The sequence below is a fragment of the Macrotis lagotis genome, chromosome X (genome assembly GCF_037893015.1).
Source record: "Macrotis lagotis isolate mMagLag1 chromosome X, bilby.v1.9.chrom.fasta, whole genome shotgun sequence".
In the NCBI taxonomy this organism is placed as follows: Eukaryota; Metazoa; Chordata; class Mammalia; order Peramelemorphia; family Peramelidae; genus Macrotis; species Macrotis lagotis.
Window position 1 is genome coordinate 627255006 of NC_133666.1, and position 25805 is coordinate 627280810.

Sequence of the window (25805 nt, forward strand, 5' to 3'; positions counted from 1 at the left end):
TGTGTATATAATGCTCCATAGCCTTAAAGGGGCTGTAAAAATGGGAGTTGTTATTTATTGATCAATTGCTACCTACTATAATCTGTATCACTGAGAATAGCCCTTTATAGGATCCTTGTCTTGGGTGGGACAGCCCTTAGCTTGTCATCTTCTTGTCCATCTCTATGCCCTTCCCTGCCCCCCCCCACACACATTGGTAGGGATCTTGTTTATTGACTTAAGACTAGCAATTGGGTGTGTTCTGGCTGGGGCTGTGAGCGTCTGGTTGAGCATGGAAAAATCATGCTCAGCTCACCTCCTAGATTCTGTCTTTCCTCCGCTCTTGTTTTTTAGCTCCATATTTCTTTGTGTTTCTTTGTATGGCATTTCCCCAGTCCCTTTATTTTCTCATGGTCCTTTAGAGCAGAATAAGATGGTGCTTTTGCAAAGAGAAGTCTCTTTGCCTCCCTTGGCACAAGATGCCAGTCCAGTGCCCAGGCACCATCTTAAGGGGTTTTCCCTGGTCTGGCTCAACCCTGGTGCATGTGATGGCAGCAGAAGAAGGTTTCTCCAGCAGGGGCTAGACAGTGCAGTGCCAGCTTTCTCTTAAGGTGGCACCATAGGCAGAATGGGCTGCTTGGGAGGTAAAGGACTGACTGGACAGGGAACTTCTATTTTCTGGGGATGGATGGAACTGGGTGTTCCTGGCTCATTTATTTTCAAGGGGAAAAAACAAACTTAGCAATTTCTTTAACTTTGCATGGGGATAGATGAGGTTGGGATAAGTAGGGGTAGGATCTGGGGCTGCTGATGGACTTTAGGCATCTTTCTTGGTGGGATGTCAAAAGCATGGAGACCATTGTGGTGGAGCAAAGCCCTCTATTCTTTTGAGAAAACTGGGGAGGCCTGTGTCTCAGGTCCTAAGGGTTAGCCTCGATTTCTTGGGCATTGAGCATACTGTTCCAAATCCAGGCTAAGTGAAGCTGCCCAACAGGCCAGGCATGCAGCCTCTATGGCATAGAATAAGTCAGCTAGGATAACACCATCATCAGTTCCCTGGGAAATTAAATGCCTCAGACAGATTAGGTTGAGTGGTGGAGAATCCTTAGGGGACATTAGAATTGGGTGAGAAGGGAACACAGTTAAACCACCAGTTAGGCCCCTAGGCAACCAATTGTTCTGGTCTCTGTACTCTAATCAAACAACCAGCCAAGCCCTCAATACAAAGCTGAACCCCATTTCCAGGAAAGAGTCCCACTGCCAGCCAATGGGGTATCTCTGTGTCCCTCCTCAGTCATTAGCCTGCTTCATTCTGTATTCCTTACTTCCTAGTTCCCCTTTAACTCACTCAGTCTTACCCAAGGATAATATCTTTGGAGTCAATGAGTGTTGGGGGAAAGGGGAGGCAGAGAATTGAGGGAGAGAAAAAGGAGGGTTCATGAAAGCAGGCAAGCATGGTAGCTACCACTCAATAGAGACTTAAAAAAATGTTTATTGACTGATTTGTCATTAAAGGATTGCATGTAGAATGTTGAGCTGGAAAGTCACCTGAAGATTCCATAGCCTAATTCTCCCACTTTTTGCAAAGGTGGAAACTTGGGTTCAGAGAAGTTAAATGTCTATCCAAGATCATATAGATAGTAGCTCAGACTGGAATCCAGTACCTTTGACTTTAAAACTCTGCCTCTCCTGCCCACTTGACCTCCACCCCTACAGTGCCTGACCACTTTTTCACATTATTGAAAGGAACTTTTCTCCAAGAATTAGGGTGACAGCCCCAATTCTGATGGGAGGATCTACAGGTTATTCAGAAAGTGTTGTGGACAATCCTGAGACCTGGGTTCAAACCCTACCTTTACTAGCTCCTCATTTATCTCCTGTGGGATCTTGAATGAGGCATTTGATCATTTGTTTTAATCCTTTTCTGCTCTGAATTGTTTTTAACCTGTGAAAGTGCTCCTGGGCTCAAGTTCCAGGTTTTGAGGGGCTAGACTGAGAAAGATGTAAAAGTGAGAGGAAGATGCCTACTACCCAGCATAACAACCTTGAGTCTCATGTGCCTTCCTGACTCATTGATTTCTCAAGGACTATTTTGGTCTGCTGCCTCCTTGTACCAGGAAGGGGGAGAGGCCTCTGGGCCCCACTCCCACCCTCCTAGACCCTGTCCGTCTACCTGTCCGCTTCTATGGGACAGCTCAGGTTCCTGGACTTGAGTTTCAGAACGCACAATAGTCACATTCTTTAATTCTGCTTACCTTAGGCCAGGCTCTTGGGTCCCCCTACCCCCGCCCCAACCCAAGATTAGGTTTCCTATGCCTTGGCACTGCAGAAGAAAGTTGGGAAGGTAGGGGCTCCAGGACAGCTCTACTCCTTGACTATTTCCAGGGAGCTAGGTACTGTCATGTTGTCTAGAGTATAGATACCCCTTTGGGCACTCCAAATCCTAGGCCTGTCCCATATCTGGGGCACACCCCCTGGGATTCTGCCCACATTCCAGAGCACACACCCCGCTTGTTTATAAGAAGAAACTTAGTTATAAGGAGAAACTAAGGAGAGATGGGCTGGGGCAGGCACAAGAATCACGCATACCACTTCCCAAGGGGCAATTGGTCTTCCAGAGAATAACAGCTGACATTTCTGGAGTATTTTAAGGTCTACAAATAGTTTTCCTTACAACAGCTCTATGAGATAGTAGTGTAAAGATTATTAATTCCATTTTATAAGTGGGAAAACTGAGGCTCACTCTAGTAAAGTGCTGTGGCTACCAAGTTAGGATTCGAACCCAGATCTTCTATTTTGAAATCAAGAATGGTATAGGATGTATGTTTGGGGGTAGGGCGGTCCAGTGCTCTCCTACAGAACTGTTGTTTGTGAGTTGTTATAGGGATTAAGTGAAGTGCCTTCTGTGTTACTGTGCCCCTAAGTAGGATCTGAAATTTATATGCACGTGTGTCATCGTACACCCTGTCAGTATTATCCATTGGTGAGTATTTCCATGTATTTGTCTCAGTCTGCGTAATTTTCTTCTGAGGGTATATTTGTCTGCCTCAGACAAAATATAGCAAGAGAAGATGTGTCTTATATGTGTCTGTTGTGTGAGTGCAGCTGTGAATGTGTAAGCATATATCTGAATGCAGATATAGGAGTGAACACTTATGTGCACACATGTATCTCCATGTATGTGTCTTTATGTGTGTGTCTGTGTGTTTTGAGGGTATTTGAATATGCTTATGTATCTGATTTTATATATATATATATATATATATATATATATATATATATGTTTGTACATGCATATTCCAGGGAGTAAGTGGGGTGTGTTTGTGTGTCTGTGTGTGTCTGTGTGTGTGTGTTCTTCCTCCTGTTTCATAAAGAGCTGGTAGAGCAATCAATGTCTGTGGGAAGCAGCTGGGTGGTGATTTACGGACTGTCCCTTTAACAGAGCAGAGTTTGTTAGGGGTGGGAGCTAAGGCTGCAGTGAGCAGGACATTCCTTCCTCACCTAGCGGGAGCCATAAATATCTCTCTGTCTAACCAAAAAAATATATATATTAAAAACACACCATCAATCTGGGGTTTATGTGTAGTGCTGGGCTCCTCCTGGCAACTATAGGCTTCCATCAAAGATGGAAACCCCAGGAAAAGGCAGAGAGAGTTCTTTTGGACAGACAGACACATACAGAAACACAGAAGGGACCAGAGAGACTGAAAGAGACTACTAGAGAGGGCAATGGGGGGAAGAAAGACAAGAGCCTAGGCTAAACCAGGACAAGGCAGAATGAGGCCAGGAAGCTGTGGAGGAAGAGAGTTAGGGGTGGGGGTGGGGCCCACTTCTTAATGGAGGTGAACCCAAGCTAGAGGAAGGGTCGGGTGCTAGTGGCTTTTTGCCAAACCTGGCTTGGGCTGAGAGGCCTACGCTCTTACAGTCCCCACATTCAGAAAGTGGGGGAGTAACAGATCACATGTGTGCAAGTGATTAAAGGGGGCCCCTTGCAGCCCTCTGCCAAATTCTGTTTTGGAACTCACTCCCTAGTAGGCTGCTCAGGATCTGTCAGCCTGCAGACGCCTTCTCTTTCCCAGTGTTTCTGGATCGTACCTGGAAGCTAGAACCCTTAGGAAAGTCTCTCTCTCTCTCTCTCTCTCTCTCTCTCTCTCTCTTTCTCTCTGTCCAGGCTCTCTTTCCCAATTATTGGAAAATTGTGGAGCTGAATTCTGAGTTGTCCCCTTCTCCCAGGGCCCTGTCAGCCATTCTTAGTCTGTCCCCAATTAGAAACTGAGGTCACTTAATCTTAGCAGTCCTGGTTTATCAGCTCATGGTGGCAGGCAGGTTCATGTTAGGCCAGATACAGAAATACCATTCTTAAATTCTAACAGAACTGGGAAAAGCATTATGGTATGAAATTCGGCATTTACACTGGCTCTTGAGTTGCCAGACCCAGGTTTAAATTTTCCCTTTGATATTTAATTCCCCTTAGTCAAATCACTTAATCTCTCTCTAGGCCTGAGTTTCTTCCTCTATAAAATGTGGATATTGGACATAGATACTCTGACACCCTTCTGAGCCCTAAATCGGTGATCATATGATGAAGCTAAAGGATCCTCATACTTAGACCCAGGAGGTGAGATGTTAGCTTTCTGCCTGGAATCCGGGTAGCTCACTGTTCCACTTCCCTCTTTTGCCATCTCCTTCTCAAACAATTAGGAGTATTTTTATGTGATAAGTCAAATGACCAGAAATATTTCTATGTGATAAATGATTGGGAGTATTTTTAACATGGTAAGATCGTCCAAGAGCATGTGGGGAGAGAAGAGAGCTCTCTTGCCTGGCCAGGTGACCAGCTGGGTTGAATATACTGAACTGGGTCTGTATAGGCAAGGCCCCAGAGCAATGGGATAGGTGCCTGTTTCTATGGTAAAGGCTGGAGGCTAGACCTCTGGCTGAGAACACCTCCTTTGGGAGTGTGTGGACTGTGCCAGGGTGGGGAATTAAGTGGGAGAGGCTTTGGCGGGGGTGTTTGGGGGGTGCTGAGGGCCTAGGCTGTGGAGGATAAAGAAGGAAGCTGGGCACCTGCCCTCATCATGCCAGCCAACATCCTCCCTGCCCCCTTCTCTTACCCACGGGCCACCAGCTGGCCTATTGTCTCTCAACGAGAAAGCAGCCTCTAAAGTGAAGGAACGGAGATCAGTGTGTGCTCAGCCATATACACCAGTAGGGAATTGGGAGTTGAGGAGTGTTTGGGGTTTGGGAGGGAGAGAAAGAGAGGAAGGGAACAACCAAGAGAGAGATGGGGAAATGGAGAGTGAGGAAGGGACACAGTTAGAGACAAGAGTGAAAACCCTCCACCTTTAGAAGCAGAGAATAAAGGCAGAAACAGCTGTTCGGCAGCAAAGTTCCCCTCCTGAGCTATTGGCAGTGGGGAGCAAGCAGGGCCTGTGAACAGGAGATAAAGAGTTCAGGAAAAGTGTTTTCTCTCACTAACCGTGGATTTGTGTGTTTGTTCAGCTGGTGGCTCTGATAAGCCATATTCTGCCAGATAAAAGCCAGAGCTCTGAGATCAGGGTTGGGGAGGGGGCGTAATGAAGGAACCATTCCTTCCCTCCCTCCTTCTCTTCTTCCCTTGGCTGCCTTGCCCTTGGCCTGAAGGGTCCTCTATGAGCTGAGACAGAGAATGAAATGACACAGGTGGACTGGGAAGCCCTTCCTGAAGGCAGACTACTCTCCTCAAGCAATATTAGCCAGGGCTTCAAATCTTAATTGCCAGGGAGGAGAGAGCAGGGACATGGCTTCTGAATAGCAAGGGAATAACTAGAGAATGTCACACCAGGCCCCACCAGACCCACCTGGCAAGGTGTAAGCTGTGGAGGAAGCTTGCCTTTGGTGTCTCTGTTTTACAGAGTTGAGTCTGATCCACAAATTGAGGGTCAGAAGTAAGAGGGGAGAAGAAGTAAGCTTATTATTTAGAGGACCTAGCCACTAAGGGCTACTAAGCAGCATTGCTGTAGTCTTAGAGGGCAGGATCTTGGCATTGCTTTTAGGACTACTCTGTCCCAACCCTTCAGTCATACCTGAAGGTACAGAGAAGATTCTTCCATCCATCCGTCTCCTCCCAACCCTAGGATCCTAATTTCTCTTAATGGGTCTCTTATATTTGACTAATTTGGGTCTCTAGTTCTGGAGAATGCTAGGAGCAGCTAAGTGGTGCAGTAGATAGAGCATTAGACCTGGAATCAGGAAGACCTGAGTTCAAATCTGATATCAGGAAACCTAATAGCTGTGTGACCTTGGGCAAGTCATTAATCTCTGTCTGCCTCAGTTTCTTCAATTGTAAAATAAAGACAGTAATAGCACCCATCTCCTAGGGTTGTCATGAGGATAAAATACTATTTGTAAAATGTTTTATAAATATTAAAGCGCCATATAAATGCTAACTTATTAGAAAGCTAGCTATAGTAATGAGGTCTTGCCGAGAGGAGCAGCCATGTCCTCAGTCCAAGTCGACCGAAAGAGTGCAAATGGTGTATTTGGTTACCTCTAAAACAGAGGGGCACAGACCCAGCTGCCCTTAGGTTGGCGCTTCAGCCTTCCCCGACCCATACTACGTCCAGATTTTCAGTCTTTTGTCCCGGGGCTAAGCTCAGCATCTTGGGGGCTGGCGGCTGTCAGCATTGTGGGGACTCTGGCCGGAGCCGCCAGCAGTAAGATGGCTGCCAAGGTTTAAAATGGCTGCCAGAAGCAACTGGGAAGAGAGGCAGAGGGGTTCAGACTAGTCGGATCTGCTTTTAGTTTTGGGGAAGGAAACGTCCCTTGGCCAAACCTTTACTCTTTGCCTTTAAATGAAAGTAATAACAACAACAACAATGACTATGGTGATAATAATTATGTTTATGGGTAATTTCCTAGTGGAGAAATCATTTTCCGACTGTTCTCTTTCCCAAATTCTATTAGAGTTTTTACCTATATCCCTGTCCCCCTTCCCGACTCTCTATCTCTTTTCTTTTGTCTTCGTGTGTGTGTGTGTGTGTATGTGTGTTTGTGTTTGTGTGTGTGTCTTCTTGGCTTCACCTGATGATTTTGGAATGGAATGGGACAACTCAAAGAGTACGTATCTTCCAAGGGGAATTTCCATGATCTCCAATTCCATGGATTTTTCCAAGTTAGGTCAGGAGATGGACTTTCTTTGAACAGAACCATGGGGCATAGTGCACTTCTTCCCAGGGTTTTCTCACAAAGCCACCATCGTACCACCTCCTCCAACTTGGTGGGCAAAGGCTCTATGTTTCTACCATGGTTGTCTTTGGGTAGGGGTAGAATGATCCTTGGCAGTTTCACAATCTAGGCTTTGTATGTAACTCAGGCATCCTTCTTTGGAGACCCTCTGTTCCAAGATTGGTTTAGATTGTCACTGGGACAATCTCTGCCCAGATCTATGGGGCCATGAACACTAGGCTTAATGGAAAGGTGAGGATGAGCAATAAAATCTATAGTCAAAGAACCAATCTTGAGGATTCTAGGGAAGTAGGGTGGTTATGGTGGTAGAGTGAGAAAACTTCCCCCTATGGTTCCACATTTACCTAGCAATAACAGTAATCTTCAGACAAGCTGGCTGGAGCTTAAACTCAGATCTAGGACATAAGAGTTGTAAGGGACTTTACAGGTCATCCAGATCAACCTATCTCTAAATTGACGAGTAATTCTCTTTACAAAATCGAACAAATGGTCATCTAACCTCCACTTGAAAATCTTACCAGTGGGAAATTCACTATTTATTGAAGTACCCCATTTCACTTTTGGACACTTTCTAATTCTAATTTCACTTTCTAATGGTTAGGAAACTCAAGAGATTGAAAATTAAAGTGACTTAAAATCTGTTTATTCCTACTTTTTCTTAGCATTGCACTTCCCTAAATGAAAAACTACTCTTTCTAGGCAGTTCCTTTAGTCAGATTCCTCATTAAGTAGGACTTTTCCCATAGGCTCCCTCTAAAGCATAGGAAAGAATGCAAATAAATGGCCCTGTAGGCAGCTGCCTCTCCCCATCCAGGAAAAGCTATGTGGGAGGTAGGGGCCCAGGGTTGGCACAGTACAGGCTGGTAGGGTTGTGGCATAGTCTTAGCCCTCCACTGTGGACTGAGCTAGGCCAGGAAAACTAAGACCTATATTCTATACTATACCTGATTCAAGATGTGGAAAGGCCTTTCCTTCAAGAACACTGGTGCAGATTTCCCTTAATCTGGAATATTTTTGGTGTGTCAATCACAGCTTCCCCCTTCTGTAATTGAAATAGGATCAGGTCTCCCTCCCTTCTTTCTACAGATCCATCCCCTGAACACCTGGACCCTAAAGGATAGAGTTCTGGTGGGGCAGTAGTATCTATCAGACAAGCCTCCCAGAAAGAAAGTAGTAGAAACAATATTGGATTTGGAGTCTGAAGACCTTCCACTTATTGCCAATATGACATTGTCACTAAATCTCTTCGTGCCTCAATTTTCCTCAACTGTAAAATGAGGAGATTGGATTAGATGATCTCTAAGTGGTCTTCTAGCTCTAAATCTAATGAGAATCCCAGGATTCCTTACTTCCCAAGATTAGGAATTCACTAAAATGAAATTCCCAGACATCAGACTAGAAAGGACTCTGTAATTCTCTCCCTCTGGGAGAAATCTCACCCACACACACTTGCTGACAGCCCATTACCAATCCAGCTTCTTACTTGCCTTAACCCAGCTACTGGGATTGGCCTTCCTGCCCTTGATGGTCCTCATCCCTTCTCAGAGGTGTCCACATTGCTTATCCCTATATCCCCAGCCCCCGATTGGCCTCTGGTCTCCCTGTTTTTTTAGCCTCCTGTCAACTGCCATGCCAGGCGGGCATTCTAGAGGTCCCTGTAGTGCCCCTAGAACACAAAGCATTGGGGGATAGTGGGATGGGGGAGGAAGGGGGCTTTCCCAAGCTCAACAAAAATATTCACACACACACACACACACACACACACACACACACACACACACACAATCCCTGCCGCTCTGAGAGCTGCACAATAGGACCCTTGTGTCTGAGCTCTGAGCAGCTGTGGCACTGGGGCATGAGACAGCCCCAGACTGGCTGGCACAAAACGGGCGACAGCGTCGGGGGCACACCTCCCCCCTCTGGGTTGCCAGGCACTGCCTGCAAGCTTAAAGGTGAAAGGGTAGGGTGGGGTAGGGTGTATATGGGGGGGCAGGCGGGCATGAAAGAATGGCTGGGAATGGAGTTAATTAATTAAAGGAGCATCTCATCTGCCAAGCCAAAAGGATGTGGGGGATGGGGGCTCCTAAGGCCTCTCTTTAGCTATGGGAGGAAACCTGGTCTGGGAGGATGAATTCTTTCCCCAGCTTCATCCATGTCTTGGTTTGAACTCCATTCCCCCCCCCCCCCCCCCCCCCCCCCCCCCCCCCCCGCCTCCTGACCTCCTCCTTCTGTGATCTCTTGGAGTTTTCTCTTTTACTGACATCTGGGCCATAGCTCATGATTGGGGGATGGGGTGGTATTAGGGAAGCGGGAATTAAGGTTAAGTTATTCCTGGGTAACTGATGATCTCTTCTGAGATGGAATCTAAGCCTTGACCCTATCTGCCCTTTTGTATCTCCTGGCAGAATCCGGACAATCAGACAGTTCAAACCAGCAAGGAGATGCGGACATCAAACCACTGCCCAATGGTGAGCCCCTTTCCTCTTGCTCTCTCCCACTCATCTCTGGCCTTCCCAAGTCTGCCTTTGTCCTTCCTTCCACATAGCTGCCCCCTTCTTGGGGGTCTCTGAGGCAGTCTACTTCCCATGGTCCCAATACTGACCCCTCCAGGGCAAATTTGAAGGTCAGGGTATGGGTGGAGCCTTGAGACGCCACTGGGAGGGAAAGCAAGAGATGTCTCTTCTCTCCTTCTACCCTTGCCTCACCTGTCTTCTTCTTCCCTTGTAGGGCACTTAAGTTTCCAAGACTGTTTTGTGACCTCCGGGGTCTGGAATGTGACTGAGCTGGTCAGAGTATCACAGAGTAAGTGAGCCCCCTTCCTCTCAGGCCCCAAACCAGGCTGGTTGAGGAAGCTGGGTTGGGAGGGATCCCATTGCTGCCACCATGTTGAGTGTCTGGCCATTACTGTCCTTGTTTTGCTAGGTTTGAGGAGAGAGCAGATGGAGATCCCTCTGGACAGAGGCCTCTCTCTATTCTACCCCACAAAGTTTCTACTCCCACCCCTTGCTGTGGCAGAGCTTATTCCTTCAACAGGCATCCATCCAGGGCAAAACTATACAGACACTGAGGAAAACAAACAAACAAACTGGCCTGGTGACTTAATCTCTACCACCAGGGAAGAGAAAATTTGCATTCTATAGAGTTTGTCAGGAGAGAGATCCTCCTCACCCAAGGACATGGCCCTGCTTCCATGGTTATCCTGAACCTCCAACTGCAAAATGGTCCTGATGCTCTTGATTTTTGGTTATTCCTAGAGAGCCAGATCAAAGAGAAGGATCAGTTTCAAGTTGGTGGAACTCCCCAGTCTTCTCTGACCTAGAAGGCACCCTTCTGCCCTAACCTCTTGAAGACAGGTTACCTAAAAAAGGCTGGTCTATTTTGTTCATTCTGATCTCATGACCTTTTTCCTTACCCCTCTAGCTCCTGTTGCTACGGCGTCAGGGCCCAACTTTTCCCTGGCGGATTTGGAGAGCCCCAGTTACTACAACATAAACCAGGTGACCCTTGGGCGGCGGTCCATCACCTCCCCTCCTTCCACCAGGTAAGTGAAACTTACAACCCTCACTGCCTTTCTGTTCTTCACCACTCCTCTGTCCCACACCATCCTAGGCCTTTGGCATACCCCAGGGATTAAATAATGAATAATCTACAAAGCTATAGCACTAATGCCTATTAAAAACTGGGGGGTAGTGGGGTCTTATCAGTCCTATAGTGATGCTAGCCCTAGGCCTGCAATGTGCCAGATAATGCCAGAAAGGCATGGGAATTGCCACTTTTCTCAAGCATATGCCAATTTGCTAGATTAGAACCTTCCAAATTCTAGGGGTTACCCCCCCCATTCTAGTCAGCTCTTCCCTTTCTTCTCCTTTCCCCTTCCTCTTAGAAATGTATTCCTTTCTAGGAAGGCTAAGACTGACTTCCTGGATCCTTTCCCCATTCTTCCCTTTCTGACTCTCTTTCTCTCCTCCACTCAGCACCACCAAGCGCCCTAAGTCCATAGATGACAGTGAGATGGAGAGCCCCGTGGATGACGTGTTCTACCCTGGGACAGGACGGTCCCCAGCAGCTGGCAGCAGCCAGTCCAGTGGTTGGCCCAATGATGTGGATGCAGGTACAGTTACCTTAGCAGTGCCCTACCTAGAACAAAGAGTCAGGGACTAGGGAGTCTATGCTAGTCCTAAACTGAGGCAAACTCCCTCTCTCCTTTCAATCCCAATAAGTTCTACTTCAGTAAGAAGCTTCCCTGTGTATATATAGCAAAGATATCCCTTTTCCTTTCTAGCCTTCTTGCATGCTTCCTCTAGCTTAGCCCCACCTTGCCAACCCACATTTGGAGGGTCCTTTCTCCCCATCCCCCTAGCCTTTCCCAGTGAGAACCAGGCCAGACAAAAGGCATGAGGAAAAGTTTTGCCTCTTAACAGTGAGCAGAGGGCAGAGACCTAAGGAGGGCAACCTTCCAGCTTTATATAGTGAGAAAGTTTTCATTTCTCTTTCAGTTCCTTACTTAGTTTCTCTGTTGCTGGTTTTTTCAATCATATCACCACCTGTTCTGTGGTTCCTTTTTCACTGTGCAAAGTGTTCACCTATAGAGAGAAAGCAAAAAAGGTCCAAGAGAAAAAGAGAGAGGGTGGAGAGATTCTTAGATCAGACTGAGGGGTTTGGGGAGAAGAGAAGCCATGTGAAGAAGCCATGTGAAGAAGCCATGTGAAGAAGCCTTGGAATGAGTTAACCCCTAAGAAAAAAATGAACCGGGGTGGCTAGGTGGCATAGTGGATAAAGCACCGGCCCTGGAGTCAGGAGTACCTGGGTTCAAATCCAGTCTCAGACACTTAATAATTACCTAGCTGTGTGGCCTTGGGCAAACCACTTAACCCTGTTTGCCTTGCAAAAAAAAAAAAAAACCTTAAAAAAAAAGAAAAGAAAAAATGAACTTCTCCTAGGTATTTCCCTCCAAGTATTGTTAAGGTAGAGGAGACCCATCCCTGAATTACCCCTCCCTTCCCTCTTTTCTGCTGAGATTGATTGACATCTTCTGACCCTCAGACTTCTGTGTATGTGTAAAGAGGGTTTATACACAGTGCCTCTAAAAATCCAGGTTCCTGTCTCTGTGCATAGGTGGGTGGGTATGTCTGTGAGCCTAGGCCTTTGTATCTGTAAGGAGGGCATAGATACCACACCTTGGTGTATGGGAGGGCCACCCATGTTTGCATGTTTGTCCCACAAGTTGTAAAGTTAGAGTTTTATAAAAACTGGAGCTGTGTTATATAGATTGTATGTTCAGGTGGTATGTGTGAGTATGAGTGCCCATGTGAGGAAAGAGTTGGCACACATACTTGTATATTATCAATTTATTGATTATTAGATTTTATAATTTGGACACTCAAATTATCTTGTCCCTAACTCTTTAGTTAGTTTAGTTTGTTAGTGCTAAACCCACCCTATGTTGCTGGTCTGCCCCACCCCCACCCCAGGTCTGGCTTCTCTAAAGAATTTTCTCAAACTCAAGTGTGTATCTTATAAGAACAGTCCTTGTTTGACACCTTGATGAATGTGTAACTTGTGTGTGTGTGTGTGAGAGAGAATAGAATGACACAGTCTCAAATGCTTGTGGGTAGGGCAGGTGAGTGAGATTATGTGATGACTATGTGTAGATGGATTTGGATGAAGGGACATTGGCACATGGGTATAGATGTAAGTGTCCACATATGTATGTACTCCGCTGGATGGGTTGGCCTATAGGTAGTTTTTACCTGGGTCTATGTGCCACACCTGAGTAGGGGCAGTCATGAGAATAGTCAGGTTTCCAAGAGGTATATGTTTTTGTATATAGGACAAGTGAGGGGACCCTACTTGATGGAAAGCTCCATTGCCTTTGGAACATTATTTAAAAATTTATTTGTTTATTTTTCCAATCACATGTAAAGATAGTTTTCTACAATCATTTTTTTGGGATAAGGTTTTGAATGCCACATTTTTCTCCCTATCTTTCTTCCCTCCCCCCCTCTCCTTTTCAGAGAGTAATCTAATATAGGTTATACATGCATAACTATGTTAAACATATTCTTTGGAATGTTATTTACCTTTTATAGAGCTTACAAAGCTAGGAATGGGGGCAATATAAGCCCTATTAATTAGTCTGGGATAGGCTGAGCTGGATTGGAATCTCCCTCCTTTGGAAAGGGACTCAATGGATGAGGAGAGGAAAGTTGGGTGCTTTTCTGGATGTAATCTTGCTTTGTCTTTCATTCCTGTCTCTTTACTACCCCACCACAGACACTCACACAAGCTCTGTGTCTGTTTTGTTTTGTTTTTTGCTCTCCAGAGTGGGAAGATGAGTACTTATTTTCATGTCCATGGAAGGGTTTTGAGATCCTCAGGCTCTTCACAAAAATCTGTGGGACAGCTGCTGCTCTGTTTCCTGGGGTCTCCTTTGAACCAGGCTAACCAAAACAGGGGTTCTGGGTTCTTGTTTTTAGGGAGTTTGTGGGAGTGAGAATGAAGGAAGAAATGAGACCAAAGAAGTGGAAAAGTAATTGTAGGGTATGAGCTGGGTAGGCTAGAGGGTAGGAGAGAAGGCTTCTATGCCCCAGTGCCAATGAATGAATGCATAAACGAATGAATGCGTGAAAAAAAACATTAAGTGCAGTGGGGCTCAACTAGGCAGCTGCTCCTCTCTGGACTATAGAAATTGTCCCATAGGGAGGGGGGAGAGGGTAGTAGTGCCCTAGGGACAGTCCTCTGAGTTGGCATTGGACAGACAGTCCCAAGACGACCCCTCTTTTCTTTAGGGCTCTTCTTCAGGAGATGTCGGCTGTTCTTCCTATACCGACATTCCTCTTAGGGTGCGGTGTTTGGAACTGAGTATTCTCAGGCTCTGCCAGGGCAGCCCCTGCTTCTGTGGCCAGCTGCCCTCTAGCCCCCAGCCCCCGAGTCCCTCCTCTCCCCCTGTCTCCTCTCCCCCCTCCTCTCCCTTTCTCCCTCATCGACTCTATTCATGTTGTTCCCTATGCTGCCGACAAATCGCCAATTAAGCAGCCCAGCTGCAGGACCAGGAACAGCTGGGGAGGTGCTGTGTGGCAGTGGGGACAGCTGTGCACAGCTGGCGGGAGCTCCCCCACCCCCATTGTCATGCCAGCTATCAGGTGGCACACAGCTGCCGCCAGATAACACTTTTGCTGGTGACTGGGAGCTCTCCTCCTCCCTTTCCCTTCCATTCTTTCCTCTCCCCATCCCCCTAGCCCCACCTCCTCTTCTTTGCTGTCTGGATGACTCTCACATCCCTTTGGATTGGCCGTCCCCTGAAGATATCAGCCCTAGAGCCTTTGGCACCTCCAGACTCACCTCCTTCCTCCTGTGCCCCTTGTCACCAAAGCAAGAGTCCTTCCTGCCAAGGGGGAAGGCGCTGCCCCCAAGCCATGCAGAGTAGCACCTGCTCTAACCTGGCACTATTCACACACCACACTAGCTAAACCCAGTTGCCAGCCCCAGAGCTTTCAGAGCTAGGGACAGACAGGGGGCTCTCTTTCTCTGCATCCTTCTTTTCAGTTGGGTGGCAGCCCCAGAATCTAATGATGCCCCCTCAGGAGAAGCAGAGTCATTCCTGTGTGACCCAAACATTCATCTCCTTCCTCCAACCTTGGCCCCTATTTTATCTGGGAGAGCATGTGACAAAGTGCTTTAGATGGTAGCTGTTCTTGTCATTGATGGTGTGGTGGTTTGGTGTTTTTTTGTTGTTGTCATTTGAAGCCTTGTCCACAGTTCCCTCAAACCCCAAATCCTGCCGTCTTTGAGGAACTGTGGCCTCAAATCCATGCTCAGGAAGAACAAAGAGAGACATCTGATTTGGGGGTTTCCTTGATTCTTCACCCCCTCTCCAGATCTCTAGGCAGCCCAGTTGGAGAATGTATGGTAGACCAAGGCTCTCCCTCACACTCAGGAGGAAGACAGTAGAAAGAAGACAGGGATGGGAAATAAGGTGGAAGGGAGTAGGAGGAAGATGCAGGGTAGAAGAAAAACATAGTGAACCATCCCCTGGCCACCTTATCCCTGTGAACCCCACTTTGGTTTCTCCCCTCACTCCCAGACCTGCTCATCACCCTCATTCCTCTCTCTTCCAACCCTTTGAGAATTTTGCCCTGGCTCCTGAAGATTCTCCTACATGTCTCCCCTACTGCTCTTGGGGTGGAAGAGTGGTAAGCCCTCCTTCATAGCTTCCACTGTCGGGGCACAGGCTCACCAGGGAGGAAAAAGTGGGCACCATTCTGCCTGCCTTTGTCCTGATGGCCCAGTGGCACATTGCCCCATAGCTTGATGTGTGGAATGCCCCCCCCATCATTGTCTTACAGGCAGGGAAAAGAAAGCCAGACAGGGAAGGGGTAGGGGGAGGCAGAACATTAACATAGATGTTGGGCTTGGGTAGAAATCAGAGGAGGAGGGAGCTGCTGGGCTTGCCCATCTTTCACTTGCTTCACTGCACCCCCTCACCCTCACCTTGCCCCCAGGCCTCTGCTAAACCCACCCTATGTTGCTGGTTCCTCCCCCCCAGGCCCGGCTTCTCTAAAGAAGTCAGGAAAACTGGACTTCTGCAGTGCCCTCTCCTCTCAGACCAGCTCCCCGCGCATGGCTTTCACCCACCACCCGCTGCCTGTGCTAGCTGGAGTGAGACCAGGTGAGAACCGAGGTTGGGGAAGGGGGGGAAGAGGGGGCGGCTGGTGGGAGGGGTGCGGGGGATAGCCCCAGACTGGCAGGGGCGTGCTCCCTCTCCTCCCTCCTCCCCTCTGCCCCGGCTCTCTGAGTAGGCCAGGCCAGGGCAGCTGGGTATGGCATGGGGATGGTCCCAAACTGGGAGGGGCATTTCTCCCTTCACCCTAGCTTTCTGAGTAGGCCAGGGCAGGGCAGGGGGGCTAGGGAGGCTGGGGGGAGTGATATGGGGAGCAGTCTCTCATTCCTCCAGTCCTCTGAGGGGATCAGTGGAGCAGCCCAGATTGGCACTGAAGTCCTTTCCCACTTCTCCCTTTCTCAGAGGAAGGCAGGAGAAAGGGCATCTTTTCCTTGACAGCTAGGCAAGACCTACTAGGCTTCCCTGTGTCCCCCTTTCTTTCTCTCTCTCTCTTAATGAGGCAGGGCTGGGGATTCAATAAGTTCCCCCTTCTCCACTTTCCTGTGCTAGGAGGCCTCAAGGTCATGGGAGACTGAGCAAAGTCCTGAGGGGAAGGAGACAATTGCTTTAGATCCAGGGTTATTCCCCAGAGGAACCTTTCTTCCCTCATGTCTGAGGGTCTTCTGGTCACATTTGGGATGAGGAGGGATGTGTTTCATTTCCTTTGGTTCCTTCCCCCTTCCCTTCCTTATCTTCCCATCTTCTGAGTCTTAGGCCTAGGCTCCTCAGAATCATCACAGGGAGACTGTGCATATGTATGATGATGTGTTGGATGAGAATGCTCCTGGTGAAAGGGACATTGCCTGCAGGCCAGCCCACACTACTGAGGGCTGCCTGCTGTCCTCTCTCAACTATCCTAAGACACTGCCGCTTACTGTCAGTGTGACCTTGAACAAGTCACTTCCTTTGCTGGACCTTGAAGGGATTGGACTGAGCAATCTACTAGACCCATCCTAACCCTACTGTGAACCATTTTTTTCTTACTCTAAGGGACAAGACCTTGGGAAGGGACCATCAGTGACCAGGGAAGATGGGCTGTTTTTGAGGGGATTGCAGTCTGGGAGGAAGTCAAGGATAGCAAAGGTTTCATTGTCAGTCTCCCTTTCACTTTTTGCTGCTCTGCTGTGCCAGCAGCCTTCTTTCTAGACTCTAGAGACATCCTGAGGAAGCCCTCTTCAGGGCCTTCAGTTTTGTCTTAGATGCAAGCCCCAACCCAAGGTTCTGGTCTCTTCTGAAGAACAGGGGGATGAAACAGCGGAAAGGATGGGGAGCTAAGCTCCTTGTAGCTCCCACCTCAGGGTTCAGGGCCCCCTGGCTAGAAGCCCAGAGGCAGGAAGATCCAGGAAAGGCAGCTCTCAGACTTGGGGAAGGAAGGAGGGAATGTGTCTGGGGGGAGGAAGGGCCTGCAGGCAGCCCCCCCCCCCTCATCTTGGGCTCCAGACTCTGCTTTTATGAACTCCAGAGAGAAGCCAAATCTCCTTTGCCCCCTAATGAAACTGAGAGCTAAAGCTAGTTGATTGGAAACAGACGGGAAGGGGGAAGGGGAGGAATGGAAGAAGGGAAAAGCTAATGTGGGGAGTGGGGGGAGCAGGGAAGAATGTGTGTGTGTGTGTGTGTGTGTGTGTGTGTGTGTACTTGTGTCTATGAAGTGTGTGCTTATGCCTGTGAGAGCTTTGCAGGCTCGTTTGCATCTGGGAGAAGGGTGTCTTTGTGTACACTCGTTTGCGGCAGTGTGTGCTTATGCCTGTGAAGGAGGGCTGAAGTGCATGTATGTATGTCTGCCTCAGAGATGAGAGTGAGTCCAGGAGGTATAGTTATATTATGTATAGGTGGCTGTATATCTGGTGGGGGGGTTGTAGTTGACTCTTGGGCAGCATCCATTATCTCCCGAGCAAATGAGATCTTTTCAAAGCCCTCAATACATTGCTTGCCACATATAGACACTTAATAAATTCTTATTCTCTCCTACCAAGGACCTCTCCAATGCCTCATTGGAGTATGGAACTGGTCTTGGGAGCCCTAGCTCTAGGAGAGCCTGTCTTGAAAGCTTTTGAGTATGGGCCAGGGACAAGCCCTGTTATTTGTTGTCTGAGGCCCAGCTTACAGGCTGTTGGTTAGGCAAGACTAGTCTCAGGTGGAAGATGAATGATGCAGCCAACGGGGACTCTCAGGGACCAGCTATGAAATTGTAGTGGGGCTGCATTCTGTGTTGCTGGAAGGTCTGACTTTCCATCTTACCTAAATAAGAGATCTTTTAAGTAGTAGAGCGCTGTGTGTGTGAGAGATGGGGCTGCAAGGAGAAAGGCTCAGTATTTGTTTGTTCATACACATAAATGTGAATGAGGATAGGTCTGGAGAGACAGATAGGGACCATTTTATCAACCTTCTAACCCCAAACCCTTCAGTTCTCATATGAGTTCCTGTCCCCCTTTTCCCATCCCCAAGATCTTTACCCATCTGCCCTCTAACCTTGCCCCTACCCCTTCTACCCCACCATATGCTTCTCTATCCATGACTTCTCTTCCTGTGGCACCTACAGGGAGTCCTCGGGCGACAGCCTCTGCTCTGCATTTTCCCTCGACCTCCATCATACAGCAGTCGAGCCCTTATTTCACCCACCCGACCATCCGCTACCACCACCACCATGGCCAGGACTCACTGAAGGAGTTTGTGCAGTTCGTGTGCTCGGATGGCACGGGCCAGGCCACAGGGCAGGTGAGCCTTGAGGGAGCCCCAGAAAGCCTGGGTTGCAATCTCATCCCTCCCGTCTTTCTGTCTGTCTGCTGTCTGTCTGTCTGTCTGTCTGACTATCTTCCTATCTCTTGGAGCCAGTAGAGACTTGTAAACCCCAGATCTACCTAAAGGCCAAGCAGTAAGGAGTCAAAAATATCCTCAAGTAGGGGAAAGAAGCAAGGAGAGGAAGTCTTTTAGTCTTGCCCTGTTTTCTTAGACATTTCATTTAATGTCCAGATCCATTTATGAAGGATGAGGACTTTGGGATGACCTGATCCAACAAAAGAGTCATCTTCTAAAGGAGCTCCTTGCCCAACAGGTTCCTCTATAGAGCCATAGTCTCACTTCCTTACTAGAACATTAGGGATCAGATCGTGGTGGTTTCCAGACCACTGAGTTAGATGCTAGATCCACAGCTGGATGGTATCATGTGGAGGGGGGGGAGGTTCTTTTGGGGGGAAAGGCATAGCCTTTAAACTATGCCCTTTAATTTCTACCTCTCCATTACAAACTAACTCTTGCCAACTGAAGATCCCCTATAGTGGAGAATTGGCCCCATTTGGGGCCTGGAATCTAACCAGGAAGGAGGAATCCAGGAGACTCCAGGTTCAGAAATATCCTTTAGGTTGCCCCAAAGTTTCTCAGTACAGCTCTAGTACAAACATGGCTACTGGGCCATCTCTTTTCACAGAGTTTAACCCTAGTTTTCACCTCATTCCCCTCTTCTTCCAGGTTTGGCAGGACAGGCAGTGAAGGTCATTAATACTCAGTAACTAGGCCACTTTCTACCTCTTTACCTCTTGATTCTTCAGTGTCTAGGTTCCTCCTCCACTTCCCATCTTCCTTTCTTTCTTTATGACCTCTTTCCTTCTTCTCTTCCTTCCCATCCTACAGGAGTGTCTGTGGTTATTGTGTAGCTTACTTTTTGGCACTGGCTTTCCTCCCAATCTTCATTCACCTTTCCCTCCACCATCCACCCCCCAAAGTACGGGTGTCTGGAGAACGAGAGTTACGATAATTCTGTTCATTTCTAGTGCCTTCTGCCAGTGTTTGTTTGGACTATAGGGCCACAGGGTGCCAACCAGCCTACTTTCCAGTCCTAATGGAACTGAGAGCCAGTAAATTAACTCCCAAAGAACAGGGAATGTTGCCTTCTCATCACTGAAAGTTTCTGTGCAGCCTTACATCTAGCCCTAGGGCTAGTAGGGATAGAGCCCAGAACACAAGTTTGAGCCTTCTGAAATCCCAACACAAAGAAGCTTTAAGAATAGCTGACCTCAGGGCAGCTCTGGAGTCCCTGGATATTCTATTTAGTCTAAGAAGCTCCAGATTTGCCCCTCCTCAACTCCCCATGTCATTTAGAGGACTGGCTTGACTTTTCTAGGGTCCTGCAGATAAGAATGATCCACTAAGAAGGTCTAACCCTTTAGACTGAACTTAGGTATGAGTGCATCATGCAAATGACCTTTTACTTTAATCATTTTTTACTCTATGTTGACTGTGGATGATGGATGGGTCCCATCTTGAGTTGAAAGCTTCTTTTATCTTGAGGGCATAGGATTCTTTCCCTTCAGCAAAATCAACCAACCTCCTTCCCTGACAATGACAAGCACAATTGGGAGGAAGGCACAGGGATTCAAAGCATCTCTATTAGAGCAGCCTAGATAGACTGGGAGATGACCTTGAGATTCAGTGGGTAAGGGTGGCCTTGCTTTTTTTAGGGCTTGGTTGAAAAGTAGTGAGAGGAAGTCTGAATGCTTGGGATCTTCAGGAGCCTCTGAAGGTAGCTGTGCAGGGTATCCAGAGGCTCCTCAGAGAAAAGGATGCTCTGCTAAGATTACCATAAGGTTACAACTAGTCAAATTGGAGATGCATTCAGGGTCCAAGGCCATAGGCCAAACTAAGGGAAAGAGCTTAGTTTAGGCCCTGGCTCTTAAGGCCCAAATGGAGAAAGATCAAGGTGAAGTAGAAACAACTTGGAAGAACTCTTGGAAGATGCTGTAGGAACACTCCCCCCTTTCCCCCTATTTAAAACCTCTCTCAAACAGAAGTCGAAAAAGAAATGATGGAGAGGAAAAAATAACTAGTCATGCTGGTTTCTAGAAAAAATCTTCCATATTTACCAGATTGACAGAGCAGTGCTCGGTGGAAAGGGTATTATTGAACTTGGAGTCAGAAGTCCCAAGTTCCAACTCTTACTAGCTATTAGCCCTTGGGCAATTCCCTTCTGCTTTCTAAAGCTCTGTTTTTCTCACCTGTAAAATAAGAGGATTGGATAGGATGAGTCTCATAGTTTGAGACTTTTAGAAGAGGGAAACAACCAATGGAAAATTATTTCTAAAATTTGGATGTTTTCAAATGACCAAGCTCTTGATGCTAGGTTCAGGTCAATGGGATTCAGAGTTGTTAGTTCTTTTATAGAGATGCTGAATGATCCTAAAGTTCCCTTCCAGCTGTACTATCCTATGAAATCCTATATGACAAGTCAACGCACATTTATTAAGCACCTGCTGTGTGCAGAGGCCCATATTGGACAAATGTGTTGGAAGAATAGAAAGGAACAAATGTTATGCACATCCTTCCCAAAGTGTGCATGGGACTACTCAGCTGATTCCTGTGAAGCTCTTGGATCCAATCCCTGTGAATTAGACCCTGATTGAGGCAGTTCTGGGGAAGAACCAGACTGGCCTGTGACTGTCAGACCTCTCTTAAGTGCTTAAAGCTCTATAAAAATGTGAGTTATTATTATTGTTATGATTATTCTCTCACCACAATGGGCCAAGACTGGGGAGATAAGGCAAAGCAATCACTGTTGTATCTCAGGAACATTTGTGATCTTGTCCGTGTTTGTTCCTTCACATTTAAAATCCTTTCCTCTCTGGCTTTTTTCCTGTTTTCCTGTAGAAGGGGGGAATTGATGGGAGAGGTAGACTTTGGGGTGACCATCATTCACTCAGTGGGGCTCAGGTCCAGGACTTCCTAGCAATGGTCTCCACTTGGAGGCTGGAACAGAGGTATGAATGACTTACATCCATCACAGACTGCTTCTTGGTGATTGTCACCCCATAAGGACAAGCTGTCAAGTTGTATGAACTTATAGTCTACCATTCTCCAGGGTCTTTCATCTGTACAAAGAGCAGAGCCATATTGTGATGGAGGAGGTGGGTGGGGAATCCTACTCAAGCCAAAGGATATCCCCCCATGCCAGATCTCCCTTAGCCATAGTCTGAATGGGAGTTAGTAGTATAATAAGTTCTGGCTATATGGACATCGAGCTGTGGGAGAGGATTAACCACCGGAGAGTTTGAGCAACGCCTTTGCCTTACAAATTTCCAAGAGGAAGAAGAGGGGCATGGATTTGAATAGCTGTTTTCTGGAGAAAATGTAGAAGCTGGTGGACATGTTAACTGGAAGAAAAGATGGGGTGGGGTAGAGGAGAGATGGTCAGAATGTTCTCCATCTTCTCTCTGGATAGAACAAGTCAGGGTGTTTTTGGAATAACTATTGGAGGGACTTAGGTTAAATGGAAGGAAGTATTTGATTGGAGGCTTTAGACACTGGAACTGAAATGTATGGATTCCCTTTTCTGGTCAGTGTTTAAGGATAAAAGACAATATTATCTCTAGTGTAGGGACTCTATTATCTAGAGGGTTTCTGGTGCTGTGGGTTGGGGGCAAAAGGAAGTGTCCGAGTTCTCTCTTCTCCTCATGAATTTCTACTTATGTGGTTATCGGTTGAGGGGCATGGGCACTGAGGTCACTCTTCCCTCTCTCCAACAGGCCCAGATCCAGCCAGGCCAGAAGAGCTTAATGGGAAGAGACTTGGGGGTGAGGGTGAATTGTGGAGGGTGCACAACACAACGCCGTCTTTTCTTTTCACAGGAGACAGTGTGCAGGAGCCATATATTTATCCTGGTGCAGCTTCATTTACCGATTTTTACACAATAATCAAAACATGCATTTTGAAAATTTCCTAATTAAAACATTTCCCCAACCAAGAATGACTGATAACCCAACTGAACTCCCAAACTTAAAGGAGGAAAAAAAAGAGCAACATCTGAGAGACCAAAATGAGAAACTAACCCCCTGCCCAGCCCAGCCCCCTGTCCCATGGAGGAGCCAAATACTGCATCTTTAACGAGGGAGCCAGTGCTCCAGCGAGCGAGGCTGAGCCTCCTAAGGGAGCTGCCAGCCTCGGCTCAGGGAGCGTGTGTCTGTGTGCGATGTGCGTTCATACGTCACTCTATTTATGTTGTTCGCAGCCTAACGGTAGTGGCCAGGGCAAAGTCCCGGGGTCATTTTTGCTACCACCGCCGCCTCCAGTGGCCAGACCTGTGCCCCTTCCTATGCCTGATACCAAATCCACCAGCACTACCCCAGACGGCGCCGCCTTGACTCCTACATCACCCTGTAAGTGGACGATGAAAAACCAAAATCAAACCAAAAGTCCCTGGCCCACCAGCACCAGTCAAATGACCCATCTGAGAGCTCCAGGACACAGCACAGAGTCCCAGACCAACCGTGGCCTCCACCCAGCCAGCACCCCCACCAGACTCCCCACTGCCTGCTGCTCCGGGCCCCTCCGGGGGGCGGGAGGGGGCACGGGCCAGGGCGGGGCTGGGCCAAGGGGAGCTGGCGGGGAGGGAATGGGGGGTGGGTGTAGCCATCCCATCCTCATGCGTGATTGCTGTTTTTTTTTTCTTTTTGTCTCCTTGTTCTTCCCACCCCGCCCATGCAACTCTAAAAAAAAAAAAAAAAACAAAACCAAAAACAAAAACCCACCACCAAAAACAAACAAGAAAACAAAACCAAAATTAAAAAAAAAAACACAAAACAAAATCCAGTCTCAAGGCAATCCTCTCACCATCACCTTACCACCATTATTCCCTCTTTACCTCACCCTTCATTCAGCAAGGCCTTTAAAGATGCAGTACCTTCGCCTCCTCACACCCCTCACTCCTTCAGTTTTACATTTGGTTTCTCATTGTTGTTCCTCTTATTTTTTCTCCCTTCCACCTCCCCTCCAGCTCCCAACACCCATCTTCCCTTCCAGAGGTAAGGGCAGGGAGGCCTGAGCCTCAATCGTCCCCTTGCCCACCAGCAGTTTCCGAAGCAACAAAAAGTTTTGGCAAAAGGGAAGAGAGAAATCTAACCAAGTCGAAAGGCATAGAGGGCATGTCTGGCCCGGAGACAGGGAAGGAGACGCCAGGGAGATAGTGATGGGGCTCTGGTGCCCATGGGAAGAGAAGGAAGGGCACATACAACAGACTGAGAGTGCCGAGGGTGGACTCAGAGCCTCGGCTTTAAGGTTCTGGGTTTCCTGTAGACTCTAGACTGTGGTGGGGCAGAGGCAGGCTCATTTCTCCATGTTTTTCACTGGCTTGTCAGCCTTTTTTATGTCTCTCTCTTCCTCTTTCATGGTTTTGGTTCTTTTGTTCTCCATCTTCTCCATGTCTTCCCTTGTTTCCATTCACCATCCAACACACAGGCTTGGTTCTTTTGGGAGAAGGGTGGGAGAAGGTACTCCCTGAATGTTCAGGGCAGGGGCCTCTACTGGAGAGAGATCGAGAAGAGTTTGGTGAGCATGTGGTCTTTGGTGTGTGTCTGGGAAGGGCCCAGTGCAGGCCTAGCAGTGGAAAGCAGGTGGGACCCCCATTGCAGTGGCCCAACACTAAGCACATTTTTCTCTTTGCCATTCTGGAGAGATACTGGGAAAAAGCTGACCCAAGTTTCAGCCACCTGATATCCATACAGTCCTCCCTCTTCCTGCCCCCATCCCCTGTTCTCCAGTAGAAATGCCACTCATCCACCTTGGCAACAGGGGCCCTCAATTGGTCCTGATTCAGCCTGTTGGTTCTAGGGAATACCTTAGTATTAAACTCAGTCCCTCCTGGGAGAGGAACAGTCCTCATGAGTTGTAGGGGTAGAGAACTTGGGCTCAACTGGGCCTCCTGATCAGACTCTTTTCAGGACCTTTACTGTTGGACCCAAATCTGAGCTTCCAACTTAGCTTTGCTTGGCATTGCCCAGAACTGCCCAGAATGGCAAGAGGAGCAGTCCTAGCAGTCCTGGACTAACCTTGGAGAATAGAGTCTCCTTTTGGGGGCAGACCCAAGGGTCTCTTACTAACCCCTGGTGTAGAACAGTCTGGGAAGTGACCACAGCTTCAGTCTTCCCTCCCACCTCATGCTGCCCTAAAGTCTTTTGCCAGTATAGTGTTTATTACAGTGAGAGAAGCTGTTTGTGGGTTTGGGAGGAGCACCTGAGCTCCCTAAGAATAGTGCCTGCCCCTAGTGCCCATCTGGTGGTGAGGCAGGAATAGGGGGGCATTGAAGCTGTTAGAGAAGAAGCTGGTGTTCCAAGCCTCCACCTCATACTCTGGGACCCTCAGAAGAGGTGTGATTTGGGACCTGGAAGTGGAGTAGGGAGGGAAGAAACACAATGTGACTGTGTTAAACTTAACAGTATGTAGTAGGGGTATAAATGTGTCTCTGTGTGTGTGAGTTTATGTGAGTGTGTGTGTGTGTGTGTGTGTGTGTGTGTGTGTGTGTGTGTGTATGTGTGTGTGTGTGTGAGATCTGGGCAGGGGAAGGCCCAGAGGACATACTCCCTCTAAGTTGGCCCCTATGGGCAGTGCCTAGCTGGAAAGGATGGGTTGATAACATTTCCTAACCAAGCCTCTCTCTTTCTCTCTCTCTCTCTCAGCAGCCCTCGAGGGCAGTGTCCGGGTAGGGGGGACAGGGCCAACTTGGACTTATCAAGTCTCTCTCCCTTTCTCCCTTCCTTCCCTCCCCCGCAGCATTCTCAACGACAGGCGCCTCCTCTGCCAACCGGTTTGTCAGCATCGGACCCCGGGACGGCAACTTTCTAAACATCCCACAGCAGTCTCAGGTAGGAGGGCTCTGCCCATCAGTCCCTGTCAATGCAATCCAAAATGTGTGGTCTTGAAGTCAAAGGGCTGGGTCTGGCTTTCACTTGTGAGCCTCTGAGCCCCAGGTGCTTTACTGTTTGGGGGTGAGGGTGGGGATCAGACTACATGACCTCTAAAGTACATTTTAGCTTCAAGGCTGTATCCCAGGCTCTTTCCTGAGCTGGTGACTGGGAAGTAGAAAGAGCTGCATCTGAGAGGATAGAGGACAGGGCTCCTCTAGAGAAAAGTAGCACAACCCCATGCCTAGCCCTTTCTGCTCTATCAGGAGTGGGGGGGG

At 47.9% G+C, this 25805-nt stretch overlaps 1 protein-coding gene across 7 annotated transcripts in view; it reads left to right on the forward strand.

Annotated features, from left to right (window-relative positions):
- The window catches only part of NFIX (nuclear factor I X), a 114108-nt gene that overhangs the window by 80617 nt on the left and 7686 nt on the right, over positions 1-25805 (forward strand). For 3 of the 7 annotated variants that reach the window (XM_074203528.1, XM_074203529.1, XM_074203530.1), the window contains exons 3-10: positions 9612-9674; positions 9934-10008; positions 10627-10747; positions 11181-11317; positions 15752-15874; positions 18405-18580; positions 22860-23007; positions 25397-25488. In XM_074203528.1, the coding sequence (XP_074059629.1) occupies positions 9612-9674; positions 9934-10008; positions 10627-10747; positions 11181-11317; positions 15752-15874; positions 18405-18580; positions 22860-23007; positions 25397-25488 (935 nt within the window). Of the gene's footprint in view, positions 1-9611; positions 9675-9933; positions 10009-10626; positions 10748-11180; positions 11318-15751; positions 15875-18404; positions 18581-22859; positions 23008-25396; positions 25489-25805 lie in introns of those variants that run through there. The other 4 variants (XM_074203531.1, XM_074203532.1, XM_074203533.1 and 1 more) reach the window with 4 other exon arrangements.